At 43.9% G+C, this 20,420-nt stretch overlaps 1 protein-coding gene across 13 annotated transcripts in view; it reads right to left on the bottom strand.

The window, feature by feature from the left end:
• Nucleotides 1-204: 204 nt before the first annotated feature.
• Nucleotides 205-20,420, bottom strand: part of dlg3 (discs, large homolog 3) — a 154,793-nt gene continuing 134,577 nt past the window's right edge. For 8 of the 13 annotated variants that reach the window (XM_080773842.1, XM_080773838.1, XM_080773844.1 and 5 more), the window contains 11 exons: nucleotides 18,652-18,766; nucleotides 14,704-14,880; nucleotides 14,027-14,102; nucleotides 13,295-13,397; nucleotides 11,665-11,706; nucleotides 9,967-10,017; nucleotides 8,482-8,583; nucleotides 5,197-5,369; nucleotides 4,869-4,981; nucleotides 4,670-4,761; nucleotides 205-3,623 (listed from right to left, as the gene is read on the bottom strand). In XM_080773842.1, the coding sequence (XP_080629968.1) occupies nucleotides 3,517-3,623; nucleotides 4,670-4,761; nucleotides 4,869-4,981; nucleotides 5,197-5,369; nucleotides 8,482-8,583; nucleotides 9,967-10,017; nucleotides 11,665-11,706; nucleotides 13,295-13,397; nucleotides 14,027-14,102; nucleotides 14,704-14,880; nucleotides 18,652-18,766 (1,151 nt within the window). In that variant the 3' untranslated portion in view covers nucleotides 205-3,516. The remainder of the gene's footprint in view (nucleotides 3,624-4,669; nucleotides 4,762-4,868; nucleotides 4,982-5,196; nucleotides 5,370-8,481; nucleotides 8,584-9,966; nucleotides 10,018-11,664; nucleotides 11,707-13,294; nucleotides 13,398-14,026; nucleotides 14,103-14,703; nucleotides 14,881-18,651; nucleotides 18,767-20,420) is intronic. The other 5 variants (XM_080773836.1, XM_080773837.1, XM_080773840.1 and 2 more) reach the window with 1 other exon arrangement.

Here is a 20,420-nt window from a genome sequence, read left to right as displayed (position 1 = left end):
TGAATTCACTGTTCTATTCTTTTTTTGTTAAGACATTACGAATGTTATGGAAATTAATACCTGTGCCACATAAACCATATATTTCTATGAATTGATAGATGAGATCCGTTTCTTCGCCTGATTAAAGATCAAAACTTTCCAAACCTATACCTGAACTAATTTGAAGGGTGCGGGAATAAATAAAGAACACATTGGAAATCATAACCGAGTCACATATTTTATTATTTTCAAACAAATAAACTCTTGTCAAGTCCCAAAATAAAACCCAAACAAAAGCTTGCAGGACTGCATGTGTTCCTTCATGACTAGGACATGGAAGACCATCAGGCCATAGTGTGTCCCGATAGGCTGTACCACCTGCAGTGACAGGAAGGAAGCTACTGTACAATCAAAGGGTTCATGTTTGCAAGCACTTTACTGCACACTGTATGTGCTGTATCATAAACTCTTCACTCGCAAAAAGGACAAACAAGAACCCGACCCCGCTGCCCCTCTTTCCCCCCCCCCCCTCCCGAAAACAAAAAAAAGTGTCATTTCTCTCATCGAAACAAAGGCCCTCATCAATTATACACACACATCAGAGGCATTCAGGCTCCACCTTGTTTTAGATTACACCACAAACCTCAATGGAAAGAGCAAAATGAAAATCAAGTTCTTTGGGCTTTGACATGGCTGACTGAGGTATGAATACCACACACATTGTTAACAGTCAGCTGTATTTCAACTAAACACCAGAAGAGCAATTCTAAACTTCTAGATGAGATATTGATCAATACTCCTTTCTGGTTCCTGTGATATTGTGGTGTAGGTTTCTGCCTGCATCTCATTGTTTTGTTTTTTACAATATATATATATATTTTGTTTTTACAAAAAATCTATACACTCACACGTTCCACAAGAAATCACATGTAGACAGGCCCTACTTGAGGAAATCGACTTCCCAAACTGACTAGTTAAGTGTTCCAATAGGCATCTGAAAAGATTTTGTCTATAGAGAAATACCAACAATACGGCACATTTTGTATGTAAATGATATCTCAGAATAGCTCAAAGTTTTACTTACCTGACATTTGTGGTCTATAAAACAGGTTTGTCCCAGTTTGTTTCACACATGCATGAAGCACAGGTGAGGGGGAATCTGTTGGGGGCATATATTTACATTGTACAGTTACCACCACACCCTTTTGAAACAGTCTGCAAGCAGTTTATAAATGGCTCTGTTCCCTTCGGTTATTCCCTGAACTCTTGGTTTTGACACAGGTAATGACAGCTGGTTTAGCAGTTGTGCCTGGCAGGTGTTCACACCTGTTCAGAAAATGCCTGCAGGTTACAGCTGGAGAGCAGGGCGACCCAGGGGGCACTTCCTGTTGAGTCTGGCTATCCCAAGGAGAAAAAGAAAATGCCCTTTTCAACCCTCTTCAAAAGCCAGAGGAAAATAAAATGTTCACAGGGGTCAGGGGGCCACAGTATTCCTTCTTCATCTTCAATGAGTCAGACATGTCCCCTCGCATGTACACATGAACACAGTGCCAAGTTCCCGCACAGGAGGATGAGGCAGGCAGGACAATTGAATCCTGTTGGTACCGAACAGCCAACTCATGCAAGGGCTACCACACTTAGTAGTCTTGAGAAATCTTCACATCTTATACAAAAAAGGAGACATTTAATACATCCTCTGATTAAACTGAAAATGCCATTTGAACTAAAGCCCCAATTAATGCTTCGTCGCATGACGAAAGAGACAGCACCGTCGGTCGTCCCTCATTCACATTTCTCAAGTTGCCCTTTCAGTCACAGGGGGGGGGGAATCCTATCTGTATGTTAGGCCTAGCTCACCCCCACACATACATCAGGGCTCAACACAGTGGCTCAGTACCTGCCCAGAACAATGCATCGACTGTATAGGTTTAATCAAACCCATCTTTAGTGTTCTTTTTGAGTAAAGGGGGCGGGGGGGGGGGACAATTGAAAACAAGTTATATTGACTCTTTAATTGTTTAGGACATCCAATACAATTAATGTCTTGTTCTACCCGTTTTAAGGCCACCGCCACGGTGGCATACAGGACAGTACCATGTGACCATTCAATCAGAAGAGAATCATCTCGGAAGGCAGAGAGTGTAATAGGGTGGTCTGCTGCTCAACATGAGTGAGGAGGCGATAGCTATCCAAATTGGAATCCAATAGGCCAACTCTTCGATTAGTTAAGGTTTAAAATACAGGTGAGAAAAGGTGCCCCACAGAGACGGGACTGAGACTCTGCATTTTATCTATTGCACGCAAGTCAGGCCCTCCGGGAAGTGAACACAAAAAGGGGGGAAAGGAAAAAAATAACATTGTTCCTTTTACCCCTTCCTTCATCTTGTCAATTTTGTGTAGCCTTCCTCACAGAGAACAGGTGGTCACAAAACAGAATTGGTATTTGATATAAGGCAGTTTGGTGTTTTGCAGAGAGCCCAGTTACACTTCTCTAACCTCCGTCCTTTTTACACAGCAGCTAAAAACCACGAGCAAAGAATCCCACAAAAAGGGGGAAAAAAAGAAATTAAAAAAAATAAAATAATTGAAATGAAATCTAACAGCCCTCCAAGTAGACAATACTAGTGAAGTGTAAAATGTGTAGTTTTTAATATGTAGTAAAATCTCAGGATTTTTTTATTTTTATTTAGAATTTTAATCGTGTGATTTCATCATAATATAAATGTAGATTCACAATGCACGTCTTTTCCTTTTTGTTTCTGCCCTCCCCAACGTGTCTTTTATCTGGCCGCGGCAGGGCAGCTGGCAGACCACCAGAACGGCAAGCTGGTTTGTGATAAGCGGATCACCAGTTTTGTAGGCTTTTCTCCACTGATTTCCTCAGTCGTTTATAAACAGGAGAGACGACTCCTTGAACAGTACCATCAGCTGGGCTCCAGTCCTCTTAGAAAAACCCAACCACCTTTCAATCGGTCTTCACTTCTCATCTTTGCGTGTCTTGCGTGTCTCATTTTCTTTTTTTCTCATTTTGAACATGTGATGAACATTTACAAAGTGTTCCAACTTGGTATGATTTGTCCCTGTTCCCCTTTGTAACTTCAACCGCCCCCCCCTCGCCGAATTCCGACTCTTCTCTGGAACTCTGTAAAACATTCTGATCTTCGAAGTCAGTCCCACTTCACCCGTTAAAAAAGAAAAAGGGGAAAAAAGGATTTATTCCTCCCCCCCTCCCCTTCTTTTTTTTGGACAAATTCATTTGGAATGGCATATCCAGTCTTGAATGGATTTGTTGAGAAACTCATGCAGGGGGGTGTGCACAGTCACAGTAATGGTGATAAGACGTCTTTTTTTCAGTAGAGTAACATAATGATGACACTGAAATTTGATATGAAACATATCTGCAAAAAAGGGGGGCATGGGTATACGGGGGGGGGGGGGGGGTTCCGGGGGTTTATATGGGACTAGGTTGGGTCTCTTGGTAGGGGGGGGGTACAGGGTCATCTGCACAGGGAAGGGGGAACAGGGCCAGCTGTGAGCTCAGAGCTTCTCTGAGGAGGGGATCCAGATATAGGGACCAGACTGCTCCTCGATGATTAGCTTGATTTTGTTGTAGATCTCCTCTAATGAGTCACCCTGTACAATGGCTGGAGAGAGAGAGAGAGAGAGGGGGGGGGGGGGGGGGGGAGAGAGGGGGAGAGAGGGGGGGGGGGAGGACGACGTGTGGATAGGTTAGATCACTGTTTCCCAGACATTTGGGTCACGGATCAATTTTTATGGATCGCGACTGGAGTAAAATGTTCCTACATTTAAAGAATATATATATATATATATATATATATATATATATATATATATACAAAAATATTAGAAATAAAAATGTATAAATGTTAAAAACAAACAAATCAATCTAAGAAATTCCACTAGTTTGAGTCCTGGGCAAACATATAATGTCTGTTTTGGGTCACAGGCTCAAAAGGTTTGGGAACCACTGGGTTAGATGGTCCTGATGTCTGAACTCGTGGAATAAACTAAAGCTAAACTAAAACATTTTGTCCTAGAGCAATTAGTGAAACCATGTGAACGCTCCCGCCCGCCTCCCATTATACAGGCTGACTAAAAGCTGAATAACTCGAAATCTACAGAGCCTTCCGTGGTTTGGATAAAACGCGCGATGTTCGGAGGTCTTTGCTGATTATCCGGTGGTCTACATGGAAACATTGGCGCTTTCTAGAGCAAGGATGGCTATATTTTAGCTCGCTAGCATTGACGCTATTTATTTAGCATTAAGATGGACGCCCACAACAGGATATCCGTCCTGTGTGTTCACCCTCTAAATCACCTCGGGAGCCAGTCTGAGGTTGGCTTTGCGTCCAGCAGGTGGCAGTAAACCTGTTAATGACCAAGTGAATAGGAAAAAAAAAAACACAAATAAAAAGTACGACATGACATCACAGGTCCTGTCCAATTGTGGGCCTGTGGCTCCCCGGCTAATAGAAGACATCTATGGAATCCAAATGACAGAGGTCGTGGTGACTGAGTTCCTTGTACTTGGACTGAAGCCAAATACAGTGGAACCTAGCCAACCTATAATAGTGTTTTATGTGTTGATGAATTAATACATTAGGGCCACAATGGGCAGGACCCTTTTGTTTTTCCGACTAATAAAGTATTCAATAAATCAAACCCTTACCTGTGAAATACTCTCCAAATTCTTGTTCCAGCTTAATTGCCTTGTCAAAGACTTTATTGGCCTGCTCATATGTCTGCCTCTTATTCATTTCCCTGAAAGACACGAGAAGGCACTACTATTGCAGACAATTGTAAAATATTGTTGAGAATTCTGACATGTCAAAAACAAATCATTTGTTATGATACATTGAGAGACTCACATTAGGGCTTCAATGGATTTTGGTTTGATGAAGATGGCAATTGAATATAGTTGTGCTTGTTGCAGTCGTTTTATAGCATTCCCAGACACATCCAGAATGCAGTGTTTTCCCTGCTGAAAAACCAAAAAGATTGGATATATATGTTATACATTTATAAGGGAATCAACAATGAACAATCATCAGCACTGCACACTGATCCGACATTTTCGGATCTCACAGAAAGCATGTTACGTTCATAACAAATGGTCCCCTCCCCCGAATACACGCACAAACCCAATATAGTAAGCCGATCTTGGGGGAGAATGTAGAAATATGATTGGCAAGTTACCCTCTCAGCCACTGCTCTGACGGACAGGATGCTCGTCCCGTAGAGGTTTTCGTTGAACTGGCCCGCCTCGATGAACTTGTTGTCTTGAATATCTTTCTCCATCTGCTCTCGCGATGCGACAAAGTGGTAGTCCTGGCCATCCATTTCATTCTCTCGCCTCGGACGAGTCGTGTCTGCAGAGAGACAAAGAAGACAGATTATGCGTACTAATAGAGACTGATATTCAATCACATTTACTAGAGCACATTTGCACACACACCTTTACTATAGAGTACACAACACACTTGATTATACATATATACAAAGGCATATACAAAGACGAACAAAGTGGCACACATACACACACAACATTCTTCTTACATGAACTCACACAACTTTGTAAACACAGATTAGAGTTCTCATCAAAGAGAGAGAGAGCTAGAGAGAAAAAAGCCACTATATGGCCATTGGCCGTGTTTCAATTGTTAGTTTATGCAACTCACATTCAACACGTTAGCTGTTAATCTTCCATTTCCACCATTCTAATAGATTCCAGGAGTGAGTAAACAAGTAGCAGCTCCATGTAATTCCTCTGAAGTGATGCAGTTATGTCCAGTCCCCGTTCGCAAACCGTCCCCAACAGAGCTACAATTATTATCAATATTATTATAAACTGCCAACTTGGCTATAGCCTATTAGTAGTTTACATCAATCATTGCCTCTCAACCCCATAAGCGTAATGTGCGTCACAGACTGTGTCCAAAAGAATAGACATACAAACCACCAATGCACCGCTCAAGGCAGTTATTTTGGACACACCACGCGACGACGGCTACAATACTAAGCATTTTGGAAACTAAATAGCCTGTACAGTGGACAGTAACATTGCGTGCAGGTCATCATCATGTAACTTGCCTGTATCTTACGTGTATGCAGTGAACATTAACGGAGCGTTATATGGAGCATTTACCACGGTGACGTTGATTGATTAGGTCAGGACGACATTAGGTTATATTATTCACCATTTCACCGCAACCAGCTGGGTTAACGAGACCGCAGTGCAACATGAAACCCCGACGTTATCAAAATCTTATAAATCATGTTTGCATGCATGGTATGCAAACCAGAGCACAGCCATCGATAGCAACAAGTTAGCAAGTAGCAACAACAACCACCACCAGAGCAGCAGCTCGAAACAGCCAGAGCAGTGCGCTGCACTCCGCCCTCCAACTCCAGACACAGTCACATAGTAAATTAGTAACTTACACCAGCGAGCCCTCTTCAAAACGAAATGAATACATATTACACAAAACAGAATTGTTATTTCAATTATAATAAAATTCGTAAAAAAATAAAAATAAAAACTAGATAAAGTGGCGCAGGTCTCCACCAGGGCAGGTCAGGTTGTGGCCTCCTGGTGGCGCTATAATAGGCCAATGTGAAAAGGGTGCCATTTCTTCTTATGCCTTGGATGGCAATTGGATGATTTGAGGCATTTTGTTCCAAAAATGTGTTTTGCAAAAATCCACCTGTTGGTGGCGCTATAACAGGCCAATGTGAAACGGGTGGGATATATTCCTCAGCCTAGTAGTCCAGCAGCCGGGGTTATGGGGTGGGAAATTTGGTATATAGTCTTTTTTATTGGCTTAAAATATTCTATATACAATAGTCTATACATACATTCATGAATCCACTTGCTGACCGGCTGTCACTATTGGGCAATTGTTTTTATAGGGCTTTTTTGTGACCCTACCATTAACACCTATGGCAGGCAACATTTTTAAAAATGTCAAACTTTCCTTTTGCTTTAAGTAGCATGCAACATGTCAAACTAGGGTGTTTTCATGATTCTGAATCCATTCAAAGCATTAGTTTTGCACAAAATGCACTCCTTGGGCTAAAAACGGCCATAGACGTCATGACAAATGTGATGAGGTCAGCACATTTTGGGCAATGGCTGCTTTGTTGCCATAGGATGTTAGTGGTAGGGTCACAAAGAAACCCCTATAAAATAATTGCCCAATAGTGACAGCCAGTCAGCAAGTGGATTCATGAATGTATGTATGTAGACAATATTTGCCGGACTATAGTAGGAAAGTCTGTGAAAGATTTCACGTAAATTGCACGTTGCATTCATGATTTGAGGCTTTTTGTTCAAAACGGGCTACTCCTGCAAACTTTGAAAGGCAATGTTAGCCAGTTAGGATGGAATATGAAATATCGAACAGATCCGTCTGGAACACATGACTATAGAGATAGTGTGTAACAATTTGTGGGATTTTTGAGTGGTGCAACCACTCCTAGAACCAGCATTGTCCATGTACACCTATGTACCTATGTGTCCACCATGATCACGAGTATATGACTGGCGCCAGAAACAGAGAGAGAGATAGTGCTGCAATGTTGCCTGCTAATGAGAGAGAGAGGTGGGGGGGGGGGGGGGGGGGGGCTGCACCACTCAGTTCACATGGGTGTGATTTTTGGAGTAATATCAAAAGATGTGTTTTTCAAAAGTCGGCCTCCTGGTGGCTCTATAACAGGCCGTTCTGGAAATTTGGTGCAGATTTGATAGTGTGTCCTGTCTTTTAGTATCTGCAATTTTGCGACTTCAAATTGTTGGCACTCTTTTATGGCTGCTACCTTGTGATATGACAGTAAACTTTAAAAGTTCAAGATGAAAGACAGGGGGGAGGTTAATCAACTAAATATATACAAAAGTAAATCTGCCAACTGTAACAGATTCCAGAGTCTAAATTGATGTTCTGATGTCCTCCTGTGGCGTCCCCGTTTTTCCTACCCAATTTCTCCCCAGTGAGGGGTGGGAGGGCGAGAGCCCTGCATGCAGATTCAAACACACTGCCGTATTTACTACAGCAGACAGCAGAGGTTCAAGATTCATAACTTGTAAATGTGCTATTGGCGATTTGTATTCTTTCTGGAAAAATATGAAAAGATACTCATGGAAAGGCTATATTATTTTACTTATATTGACCCTAAAAGCAATTTAGTATAATTTAGTGTCAGATAATCCCCACATAGCCTACAACGACTTCCGTGAACCGACTTCACTGTAGTAGCCTTTTCATAAATTATATTTGTTCTGTCGTGAAAGTTTATAGTTAGAGAAATTCAAAGTTTCAACACCAAAGTAGTAGTAGTAGTTGTGAATTAGAAAACAGGAAGTGTTTATACGTCCCGTTGTCCTTCAAGTTCCACAGCCGTCTTTCGTCCAGACGGCCCCTTCCACCCCACCTGTGACATTTATCGTGATGTTTAAATTGTGATAAAAAAGCTTCATGAACTCACGAGGGACGCAGGAGCCAAACTTGTGGGGGAACTCCGAGATGAGGTCGTCATTTATTCTGTCCTTCATCGGGCCGAGAATGATGACGGGCCTCGTGTAGTGGACTGCAAGTTAGATAGTGGGAGGGGTGAGAGAGAGCCAAAGCAACAATGTCAGAACACACAATGAACCGTCCGTTTGCTCAAACCAGCGACTAGGACTAAACCTATGACATTGGGCGCTCTTATCAGACATCATCTCATTCAGAGGACTAAACCTATGACATGGGGCGCTCTTATCATACATCATCTCATTCAGAGGACTAAACCTATGACATGGGGCGCTCTTATCAGACATCATCTCATTCAGAGGACTAAACCTATGACATGGGGCGCTCTTATCAGACATCATCTCATTCAGAGGACTAAACCTATGACATGGGGCGCTCTTATCAGACATCATCTCATTCAGAGGACTAAACCTATGACATGGGGCGCTCTTATCAGACATCATCTCATTCAGAGGACTAAACCTATGACATGGGGCGCTCTTATCAGACATCATCTCATTCAGAGGACTAAACCTATGACATGGGGCGCTCTTATCAGACATCATCTCATTCAGAGGACTAAACCTATGACATGGGGCGCTCTTATCAGACATCATCTCATTCAGAGGACTAAACCTATGACATGGGGCGCTCTTATCAGACATCATCTCATTCAGAGGACTAAACCTATGACATGGGGCGCTCTTATCAGACATCATCTCATTCAGAGGACTAAACCTATGACATGGGGCGCTCTTATCAGACATCATCTCATTCAGAGGACTAAACCTATGACATGGGGCGCTCTTATCAGACATCATCTCATTCCGGGCCAACCACAATTTCCGTCCTCAATTTTGTCTTCAATGTTTGCGTTTACACAAACTCCTATGCTTGCCCCTCAAAAACACGTCCGTCAACTACCTGGCTTTTACACTTGTAAAAACTAACTAAAACCAGAGGATACGAGCGGAGGGGAGTGGGAGTGGCACGGGCTGATTTTAACGGGTCAGCGCGGCTTCGGAGCGATGACCATTCTCCCGTTTACAAGCCGCCATGGTGTGTTTCGGACCGAAACACGCCTCGTGAGCGATGACGAGCGAGTGCCACAACAGCCCCCTGGAGCTCCGCACCGCACTAATGCTGACTCAAACTAAATAAAGACTAAACTATGAGTAAATATCCTGACAATTTTGACAAGAACTAAACACCAGACTAAAATATAGCGCAGGACTAGTGGAGACAAGACAAGTCATGTTATGCATGCTTGGGTGCAGGAGGGTAGTTGTAGTGCTCTGAAAATAGCCGATTGTAGCTCTGGCTATTTTTGGCACGAGGCAAAGTATGAATCAGGGCATTACGACACCATCACGGCCTGCCAAAAAATCGAAAAGACTATGACTAAAACTAAATCAGTTTGCTGTCAAAATTAACACTGGTGGTGGAAGGTTTCACTTACTTTCCTGTCGAATGACTGGCTCATAAGAGAGAATTGTGTCCTCCTGGCCCTCTGTAATGCAAAAACAAAATCATCAGTGAATACGTCTCACTTATAGAAATCAGATCAGGTTTCTAAAAGTGAGAGCCGTGACACAAGTCCAGGGGTGGCTTAGAACAATGGTTTGCAAAGTGGGGTCCGGTACCCCCAGGGGTCCTTGAAGGGGGTTCCAGGGGGTCCCTTGCTAAATAATAGTTTGGAACCAAATGGACCCTTATGGGTCTGTAACTCTGAGTGTACAAATGGAATCAAATGGACCCTGACAGGTCGATTTGTACACTCTGAGTTAAATTAACATTGATTTTACAATATAATTTGGGTGTCCCAGAGATCTTCAAAATGGCCACTGCTAACGAGAGACAGCTATCGATGAGATCAGATCAAAACATGGATTAAAGAATATAAAGCCTAGAAAACGTAGGCTACGCTGTTGGCGGGCTGCCAGACAAAAGTTAATCTACGCTTCTGGCGTCAATCCCAACGTGATTCTTTGTTGCCGTTGTCATTTAGGTTGACCTCTCTTAAAAGGACATTTCACTGCTGGAAGAGACTGAATTCACTCAATGTTAATATTAAAGTCTGTGTGTTTGACTATAGGGTTTGACTGGATTTCTGAATTCCTACAATGCCCATAATGCTTTAGTGCACTTCCCTCCTTGTGGAGAGGGGGAGGGCTGCATGGAGATGTGACTTTGTAGTCCAGGAAGGAAGTGAGATCACATTTGCATGACAGGTTTTTGGTCATGAACATGGCGTCAAACCCAGGAAACAGTTTTTTTGTGTCCTAAACATTAAAATAAGCTCTAGTTGCAAAAGGCCCTTTAAGGTGACATAAGGTCATTTAACTAAGCACCAAAAGGTTCGTTTCGTTTGACCAGATTGTTCAAAAGTATAAGCTACCCAGAACCCACTTTTTCCGTTACTTGCAAGTCCGTAATTTTGTTCGCAAAAAGTTTACTAGTTTCCCGACTATTCCACCTAATTCACCTATAGACATAATTATAGCGTCAGCTCCTCTTAGTCTTAAGGGAAAGATATCGTCACTCTATACCTCATTATTTGACCTTAATTTACCCTCAACCACTGCCTATAAGGATGTTTGGGCCCAGGACCTGGAGGAAGAAATTTCTGATGAAACCTGGGAGGCCATTATGGGTCGTTTTCATTCTTCATCAATATGTGCTAAACATGGGGTGTTGCAATGTCAATTTCTCCACCGGGTGTACTGGACCAAGGTTCGGTTAGCCAGGATTTATGATAGTGTTGATCCAACGTGCGATAGATGCCACCAGGCTCCAGCTAATCTTCTTCATATGTTTTGGACCTGTCCAGCCTTACAGTCTTTTTGGTCAGCTATATTTGATACTATTTCAGATGTGTTACAGTTTCCCATAGAGCCATCCCCTATTATTTCCCTATTTCGCGTCTTTCCTGATACTATCCCCCTGCCTAAATATCAATCTGACCTTGTCGCTTTTGTGACGCTTCTGGCAAGACGTCTTATTCTCATGCATTGGAAAAAAACTGATTGGTGCAGTAACTGGAAACACATTATTTAAGTCTACATTCATTAGACATAGGAAACAAATGAGGATATTCCGGATCCTATATGATCTAAAATGATGATATGAATGGCATAAGACACGGTAAAAGACTCACTTGAGCTGCTTTCACTGTCGCTCGTGTTGGATGTCAAGCATTCTGGGAAGGATAAGACAAAATGTTTAGGGTTGCAGATCTCTTCAAAAGATAAATGCCACCAATAGAAATGTGCTCAGTTTTCATGCAGGTGAAACATATTCTCACTCATCTCAGAGCTGTAGGTGTTCTCCTGAGATGAGTGAGAATATGTCCCACACATTAAGTCCCTGTCCTTTAATCAACTAGGCCTATGCTAGTAAAAGGAGGAAAGAAAGAAAAAAGCAAGGAAAGCAGAAGTCTTGCTTGGTGCTGCGGCTTTTCATTCTGCCTACATTGGGGAAGTGGTTTTAAGGGTGAAAAACAATCAGAGATTAAGCACTTCCTGTGACACTATGTCCCAAATGAGCGGCCTTCCCTCGCCAGTGTTTCCTTCTGCTAGTTCTGGGTCTAATGGTCTATATATGTCAGGAACAGGGCAGAGAAGACATGCTGTCTGGCTACAGGAAGTGCAGGCAGACCAGGGAAAAACTGTAGGGAAAAGCATCTCAAACTAGGCATAGGAACACCCCGATGTTTATCCAAAAATGCCCTGCTTTACTGCGACCCCCCCCCCCCCCCCCTTGCTTGTGAGGATGTTCAGACAAAGCCTAAAGCCTGCTCTCACCCGTTGGGAAATGTGTTATGCACAATATATCCATCGCTTGTTTGTGAACTGAACGCAAGTTGGTGGGTGCATGTCTTGTGTGTGTACTGTGTATGCGTCTGAATGTGTGTGGTTTCAGCCATTGCCAGCTGGGTCTGCAGTCAGTGACAAAGCATTTCGCTCTGAGCTCAGGGGACAGGCTGCTTGACACAGTACAACCACACACTTACTCAAACTCTTTGATCCATAAAAGTCATCGCTTAACCCTGGGAAGTCCTAGGGGGTCCCGACAGGTGAGAGCAGAAACCAAGAGAAGAGAGGCAGACAGGAAGAAGAATAGGTGGTTAGTGAGAGCTGGGAGAGAGAAAAGACAGAGAGCGAGCGAGAGAGAGAGAAGTGGTATGTGTGTGGATTGTGTGCTCGCCTTGCCCACCAACACATGGCTCTGCACTGTGCTCATTAAGCCGGAGCCCCCCCTTTTATTCATAGTAAGCCAAGGCCTTTCATTTACGCAGGCCCACAATCCCATTAAAATGGGATTGTGACCCGTTAGTGTTCAAAACCTTCAGTCCAATTAAGCAGATTCTTTTGCGGTGGGTCAGGGGACTGACTGGAAGGATTGACTGGGGATTGAGCAGGGGGCAGTAGCAGCAGTGGCACTGTGTTATGGAAGCCTGTTGTTAGATGCCAAGACAAGAAAAAACACACACTCACACACACACACACACACCTGCCAGCAGCAACACACTAGACTCCTCTGGAGCCCAAATACAGACAGACAAGACAAAAAGGGACAGACACCAGAGAGAGTCCCTGGGTTGTGGGGGTCCTTCTCTGGGAGCATGAGAAGGGGATCGACAGTGGTTGTCCTGTCCACCCCCCTGGAGGCGAGCGGAGAGATGAGCAGTGAGGAGACGAGGTTGAGAAGCGTGAAAGGGGGGGGGGAGGAGGGAGGGGAGGGCGACAGCAGCAGCCCCCCTCGGTCACACAGCTGGTGGTACTCACGTTCGGATTCCACCAACTCCTGCACAATGTTCTCCTTGCTCTTGTAAAACGGGAACTTGCGTGAGAGGTTGAAGCTTTTTTTGCGCTTTACTTTGACCGGCTGCTTGGAGGAGATGCATGGATGGAGGAGGAGGGTGCAAGGGTGGTGGTGGTGGTGATGATGAGGAAAAGAACACAACAACAACAGAATGGGTTTTCAATGAGGACGCTAAACACATGCATGAATGCAAAGAAAAACAAAACAAAAATGTAAAAGTCTGATACGCGACGGTCAAATAATGAATATGACGAGCAAATAATTGGGGTGAAAATGAATGACAGATTCAGGCAAAGGGAACATGCATCATATTTATAATTAAAATAAAATAATGGATTATTGGATAATAAAAACATAGCCAATAGCCATCCTATATTTTAAAATCAAAATGTACAATACGTGCCAGGGTTTTCCCCAACAATGACATTTTGAATGCCACCACCGAGCACATGATGAGCTGTGTGTGGCATGTATGGAGATCTCTTGTCTTCTCTGGCATTGTGTGTGAGTAAAAGCTAAGATCTCAGTAATTTGAGCCCTTTTCTGGGCTTCCTTCAGTGAGCAGGCACTGCCGTCCTGTTCCCACACTGGGGGGGAAATAGGCCATCTCCCTGGGAGCCCAGAGGCGGCAGCAGCTCTTAACAAGAGGCCTGTATGTGGTACCGAGGGAAGAGGACCTCCCCCTTTACACTTACCCTGTTTGATTCAATCATGCCCGTCCTGGCGTGGAATTTGACCGTTTTTAACCTGGCCCGCTCTTTTTTCTCCACTCTGCATTGAAAATGGGAGAGACATGGTCAGACTTTTGTTGTGGCACTGGGCCGAACACAATGACGTGGGATTGTGTGTGCAGTGCACCAGTGTTGCCGGATTTTGCGAGAGAAATAAAGCAAACCTGGTTTATGAAAACAAGCCCAAAAGAAGTGACTTAGCGGACAATTTAAACACTTTAAAATCAGCTATTTGAAAGAATAATAAGCGTTGTGTAATAAACTGTGATCTGCTATTTTCAAAATAATCTATGGGGGGAAAAAGTGGAAAATGTTGGAATGTTTTTGGAACATTTTAAATACACATTAAATCTTGTATGGGCATCCCTTGCACAAACAATTTCCAGGTGGACAAATGCATATACATTTGGGGGTCCATGACATGAAAATGTTTGAAGAGAACCCCCCCCCCCCAAAAAAAAAACCCACAACTACCAGTATTTACAAGAGATTTTACAGTAAAACAAGCCCAAAGTCGCTTATGACAACACTGGTGTGCACTGTGACAGTCAGGAATAGTGTTAGCATAAACCCCCCCCCCCATGGCGTTTTGATGCATGAGAGAGAGAGAGAGAGAGAGAGAGTCCAGGATCAGGTCGTACCGTTTCTTGCTTGGAATGACCCCGATCTGCTCGCTCTCGCCATGAGGCGTGACCAGCCTCGCCTGCCACCACTCGTCGTCCGAGGCGTTTATGACGTGTAGGATGTCGCCGTAGGAGAAGCTCAGGCCTTGGCTGGGCAGGCAGCTGTCTCTGGTCCGGTCGTAGTCGAACAAAGCCCTGCACGCGAGACAGACAAGAAGTCCACCAGGTTATCAATATCCCCCGTCTCAGGTCTCAGGGTCATATGGCATGGGGGCATGCTGCAAACAAACACGTGCGTGTGACAGCAGGCGTCCCATGTGACATTTCAAAATGCTGTTACTAGACACAGTGCGTTCTTTGTGGTAACATAAACATGGGTAGTGTGTGTGACTGCATGTGCCACCACCTTGTCAGACAGGAAATCCCACAGACATTTACACGTCTATTTAATACCTGCTTTACAGGTTCTGCCGTCCTCTGACCTTACCAGGCCATATCTACAGGCCACGCATGCATACTACGATACAGTGGAAATGTCTTAAGGGGGTGGGGGGGGTGCCGAACATTTCTCTATCCAGGCAAAAACCTTATAATTGCATTTTCATAGCGCTTTTCCAAGTGCTCAAAGCGCTTTTAATGGTTCATTCATTCATACATTGGGAGGTGAAGCGGTGAACAGTCAACGCCAGCCTCCTCACTTCCCACATTCACACACCGATGGTGACAGACTCACACCGACCGACTCATTGGAGGCAATGTAGGGTTCAGTGTCTTGCCCAAAGACACTTCGACATGTGGACAGGAGAAGCCGGGATTCGAACCGCCGACCCAGGGATCATTGGACGACCTGCTGTACCTCCTGAGCCACAGCCGACCTTGACCGCTAGAAGTGGGCAAAGTGCATTTTCTCATATGGCCTTCAAACAGCGGCTGAGTGAGCTCGCTGTGCTGCTGAATATAACATAAGATGCAATTTTGGTGGAAGCTTTCATTCAAAGTCTTGCAGAAAGAATTCAGTGCAAATGTGAAAATTAGCACAAGGCATAAATAACGCTGCTAGTGCCACAAAAGAGAGCTTCTGAGCTCCACAGTGTGGGAGAATAAGCATGGGTTACATGCGTGCACGTGTGTTCTCTGAGCACACACCTTAGAGAGGCTTAGCGCCTCCGCATTCCTGAGGATGGGCCAGGGAGGAGGACATGGCAGCCGCCAGCTAACTAGACCACTTTTTTCCTACATAACTGTGGGCTTAGTCACCCACAGGAGCAGGCTAGGCAGCGCAAGTCTCACTCACAGCAGCTAGACCTCCCCTCAGCCTATAGGAAATAGACTTTTACTATATTCATCTTCAAAGTTCTATATGCACTCCTATATCGTTGCTGTCGGGCAGAAACATCCCATCTCTCCATTCCATATTTGAACTTTTTGGGGGGGGGGGGGGGTAAATTAATCGAAACCCTGTGAGGAAGTGAAGTACATCCGTTAGCTGGAAATGCAGTGAAGCACTTGGGTCTGTGAAGTTACATCACAATGTATTTAATATCTTTCACCTTGACCCTCCGTGGTCCTTTCATGACTGATTTCATCGGAGCACTGTGGGGAGCCACCTGTTGTAAATCAGCTTCCATTCGGTCTGGCGAGCAGCCCAAAGTGAGATAACAAACACGCGCAGAGCCAAAGGTCGTGCGTTATATAAAGTGGGCTCTCAGAGTGTCTGTCATCAAAACAACAATCCAATGGATGGGACAGGAAATACTTGCTCATCCACATCTTTGACGGTGACGCAAGTGTCAACCGGCTAAATGGCCCGGTTTCGCCATGTAAACTACGGCACAAAACCAATAGAATTATCGGCCTTGCGTCCAGTGTTGTTTTTGGCAGCAAATTTCGATTTTAGTTTTAGTCATTTGAGTCTCTTGAATGGTTTTCACTTAGTCACATTTTAGTCACCTGGAATGTATTATAGTGTTAGTCTAGTTTTAGTTGATTTAGATTTAGATTTTAGTCGACTAAATCTACAGATGATTTAGTCGACTAAAATGTGTTTTGGCGGGCCTTGATGTCATCGTAATGGCTCGATTTTACACTTAAAAATAGCCGATCTACAAGCTCACAACGCGTCAGCTATTTTCAGCATGCAACAGAGTGTAAAATTACTTATACTGGATCTCTTGGCCACTAGTCCCTTCCTAACATTTTAGTTTTTTATTTGTTGACGAAATTGTCAATATATTTAGTCTTAGTCATCATAGCTTAGTTTTCATTCAGTTTTCGTCAGTGAAAAAAGGTAGTCGAACATTTTTCGTCTTAGTTTTAGTCGACGAAATCGACACGGCATCAAACCATAAGTAACTATATATAAACCGGTATATATATATATACACACACACACACACACACACACACAACATTTGTCTTTCTTTTTACACAGAATCACAAGCACATGGGCCTTTATCTAAGACAGGGCATTTATGAGACCAATACGCAAATGCTAAGTAGTCTGGAACCTCTGCTCTGCGAGTTCATTTTCGATTTCCAAAGGGCACAGACCAAAATGCCTCTGGACACAATTGGACAGACCTATAAATAGGCGTTGAGAGATCATTGCTATTTTCATATCATGATTCATCACCATTAAAAATCAATAATGCACCCTCTGATCACTAGGGGGCGGTGGGAGTATAGGGGGTGGGCTGGTGGTCTCTATATGGTAAAGACATACTTACAATGCATGCACAAGGTTAGAGGAATTACGGTAATTGCAGGTATGGGAGGGAGGGATTGCATGCGTTTTGAGATCGCGTTGGACCTGTGGCTTGCGAGACGGTCAGATTTATTCTAAAACATTAAGACCATTTACTGAAGTAAATATTAAATATAGGCCTCAGTCGTTGTGAACTTGTGATGTAATAAGGGGGAGTTACATCACAGCACAGAGCTCAGTGAAATCAATTCCAGCGTGGATGATCTTTAAGTGTCGAAGAAAAACACAACCACTTGCACTGGGAATATGAACGGTTTTAACATGCACGGGTGCAAAAGGTGACAAATGATCCATGGTCTCCCTCTATTCAAAACAACAGCTCCCTTTTTAAAAAGGCAGGTGGCTGTGCTTGGTGTAACCACGTCACGTTTAACATTTGATATCTTTAATCACAAGCCAAATAAACATCCATACAGTATGTACTGTAAATGTTCATTTGGAACGCAGAGCAACGTGTGTGTGAGCTCAGACAGCAGACATATGATGGAGAACAGAGATGCAAAGGAAATGGCAAACTAATATCTCTGCCCTCCTCGTTACTCGCTACCCGCTCCACCAGAACCATCTCTAAGTGCAGATTCTTTAGATCTTAGTTCTGTTAGTAAGTTGGTTAGAGCCGTCCTCTGGCCTACCAGCCCATATCTACAAGCTAGAGATGCTCAGATAATCGACCAGCGATCGTTGATTGGCCATATCGACCGATATTCACTCTGATCGATAATCAGCATTCAACGTATCTGTGATCGGCAATTTACCCAATCTGGAGAAACTGAACCATTTAAGTGGTATAAATGTCAGATAGAGTATAATATCATTTTACATTTTTGTGACAGGCCTACACAGTACACACACAGGAACAGCTTTCACGTAGGTTTTGACGTAATAATTTTGGAAATATTAAAATTCGCATCATTTCACAAGATCAGTATCGGTATCGGCCGATCATCAGTGATGGTATCGGTCACTGATCGGAGCATCTCTACTATAAGCCATGCATACTGCAATCCAGTAGACAAGGGACAGAAATGCACACGCAGATCCGACACACCAAACGGGCTGACATGCGGAAACAATGGTCAGACATGCGGTCGAACATCATAATGGTCTGATTCCTAGGCTAACTATTTGTTATGAGAGGGCGGACAGTTAGTGGAGCTCAGCCCTTGATGAGGAGTGTGTGTACGTGTTTTGTTGAACTGTACCTGACATAGAGGGAGCGTTTCTCGCTGGTGCGCAGGGAGCCCGATCCCGAGCTCATGCTGCTGTTCATCATCTGCTCCCTCAGGTCGTGGATCTTGGACTCAAAGCGGCTGTACTCTGCACAGACACAAAGCACACACACATCTGGATCAGCACACAGCGCCATGCACTAAGCGTGCACGCACGCACGTGCTGCTGGTGTTTTTGAGTGGTGCAGCCACTCCAAGGAACAGCAATGTCCCTATGTCCATCCCTATGTCCGTCCCTATGTTCAGGGTGTTGTAGTATACAACATGCTATATTCACGTAAAAGTACATTGTACAAGTACACAGCATGTTGTATACTACAACACAGGGTACCAATAGGGGCAAAAGTGACTCAGTGGCGCTGTTGTGCTAGAAACAGAGAGAGAGAGAGTGTTGCACTGTTTCCTGCTAATTACAATGTGGAGTGTGCATATGAGAGAGAGAGAGAGATAGATAACTGCTAATTCCCCCACACAGTAACTCATGTCATTTCTCGACCTTTTCGGACACGGGGCGGCTCGCCAGAACCGGGCCGGGAAGTTCCGGGGACCCCCCACACAGAGTTGCACCACTCCCACCAAACATTTTGGGGGAGTGATGATGACGACCATGTCCTAGCCGTCATCAATGGGAGGTCTCCGTCTGTACGGCGGTGGTGAGCTCAGTGTTAGAGAAGGTTCAGTGGCTCCTTTTATTCAGCCCTGATTAATGACCCTGGGACCAGATGGGAGGTTTATCACAGATCTGCCCTCACACATCCAGTAATATCTCATGTCAGGTAATTAATTATGCAGATTAATTAAGTTCAACATGGACTCTTTAGCGTGGTTGAGGCGGTGTGTGTGTGTGTGTGTGTGTGTGGAGGACGGTGGGTGGGTGGGTGATACTGATAGGGGGGGGGTCCTCCCAACAAGTTGGAATGGATGACCATTTGTCATGGCTGTGTAAATCCAGTTGCTGGAGGCCTGGGCGCCGAGGGATGATATATGAATCCACCTGGGCCTCCTCATTAAGAATGCACTCATTAGCCGGCTGTGTGCTGCTCTGTGGCCGGCCGCGCTGCTAGAACCAGCTAGGCAACAGACCCATACAAGTGCACTGCACGCCACGGCTAGAAAAACAAGACAACCAACAACAGACTGAGCTAGAAAAGCAAGTACGCTTTAGCTGCTGCTCATGTGAGCAAACAAAAGAAGACAGGATCACACCATGGGGGTCAGTCCAGTCAATAGTGAGAATCTCACATTTTAAAGTAATAAGGAGGAAATGTAATAATTAGCGCTATGATTAGTTTCTTAGCGATTATTCAATCGTTTACTTTTTTGAAGCATCAGATAATCAAAAGCATGTTTTTTTTAATACTCTAAATCCTTGTTTATAATAAACTAAATTGATAAGTCTGATTAAACTCTTACGTCCAAAGTTATACTTCATTGTATGACATGTTATGAGGTTGAACTTTGCGATGTTTTTCTTTATATACAGTAATTAATCAAATTGATTACTGTTGCACTGATCAAATATATTGAGTTTCCCTCTTCATTCTGTATCAGAAAGAACTAGCAACTAAGCCATATCAGGCAGGAACCTCTTATCTCCATTATAACTACAAAAGGTACCAAAGTAGCAGATCTAGAGGCTCAAAATGCGGTGCGAACGCGCTTTGAGCTTGTAGATATTTTATATTATTTTTATGGCCCTTCCTCCTACATCCAGATTTGGGTCACTGTACACAAACGTAAGT

Source organism: Protomyctophum bolini (assembly GCF_963924005.1).
Source record: "Protomyctophum bolini genome assembly, chromosome: 10".
In the NCBI taxonomy this organism is placed as follows: Eukaryota; Metazoa; Chordata; class Actinopteri; order Myctophiformes; family Myctophidae; genus Protomyctophum; species Protomyctophum bolini.
Note: the sequence above shows the minus strand (reverse complement) of the source record. Positions and strands in the feature narration are given on the sequence as shown.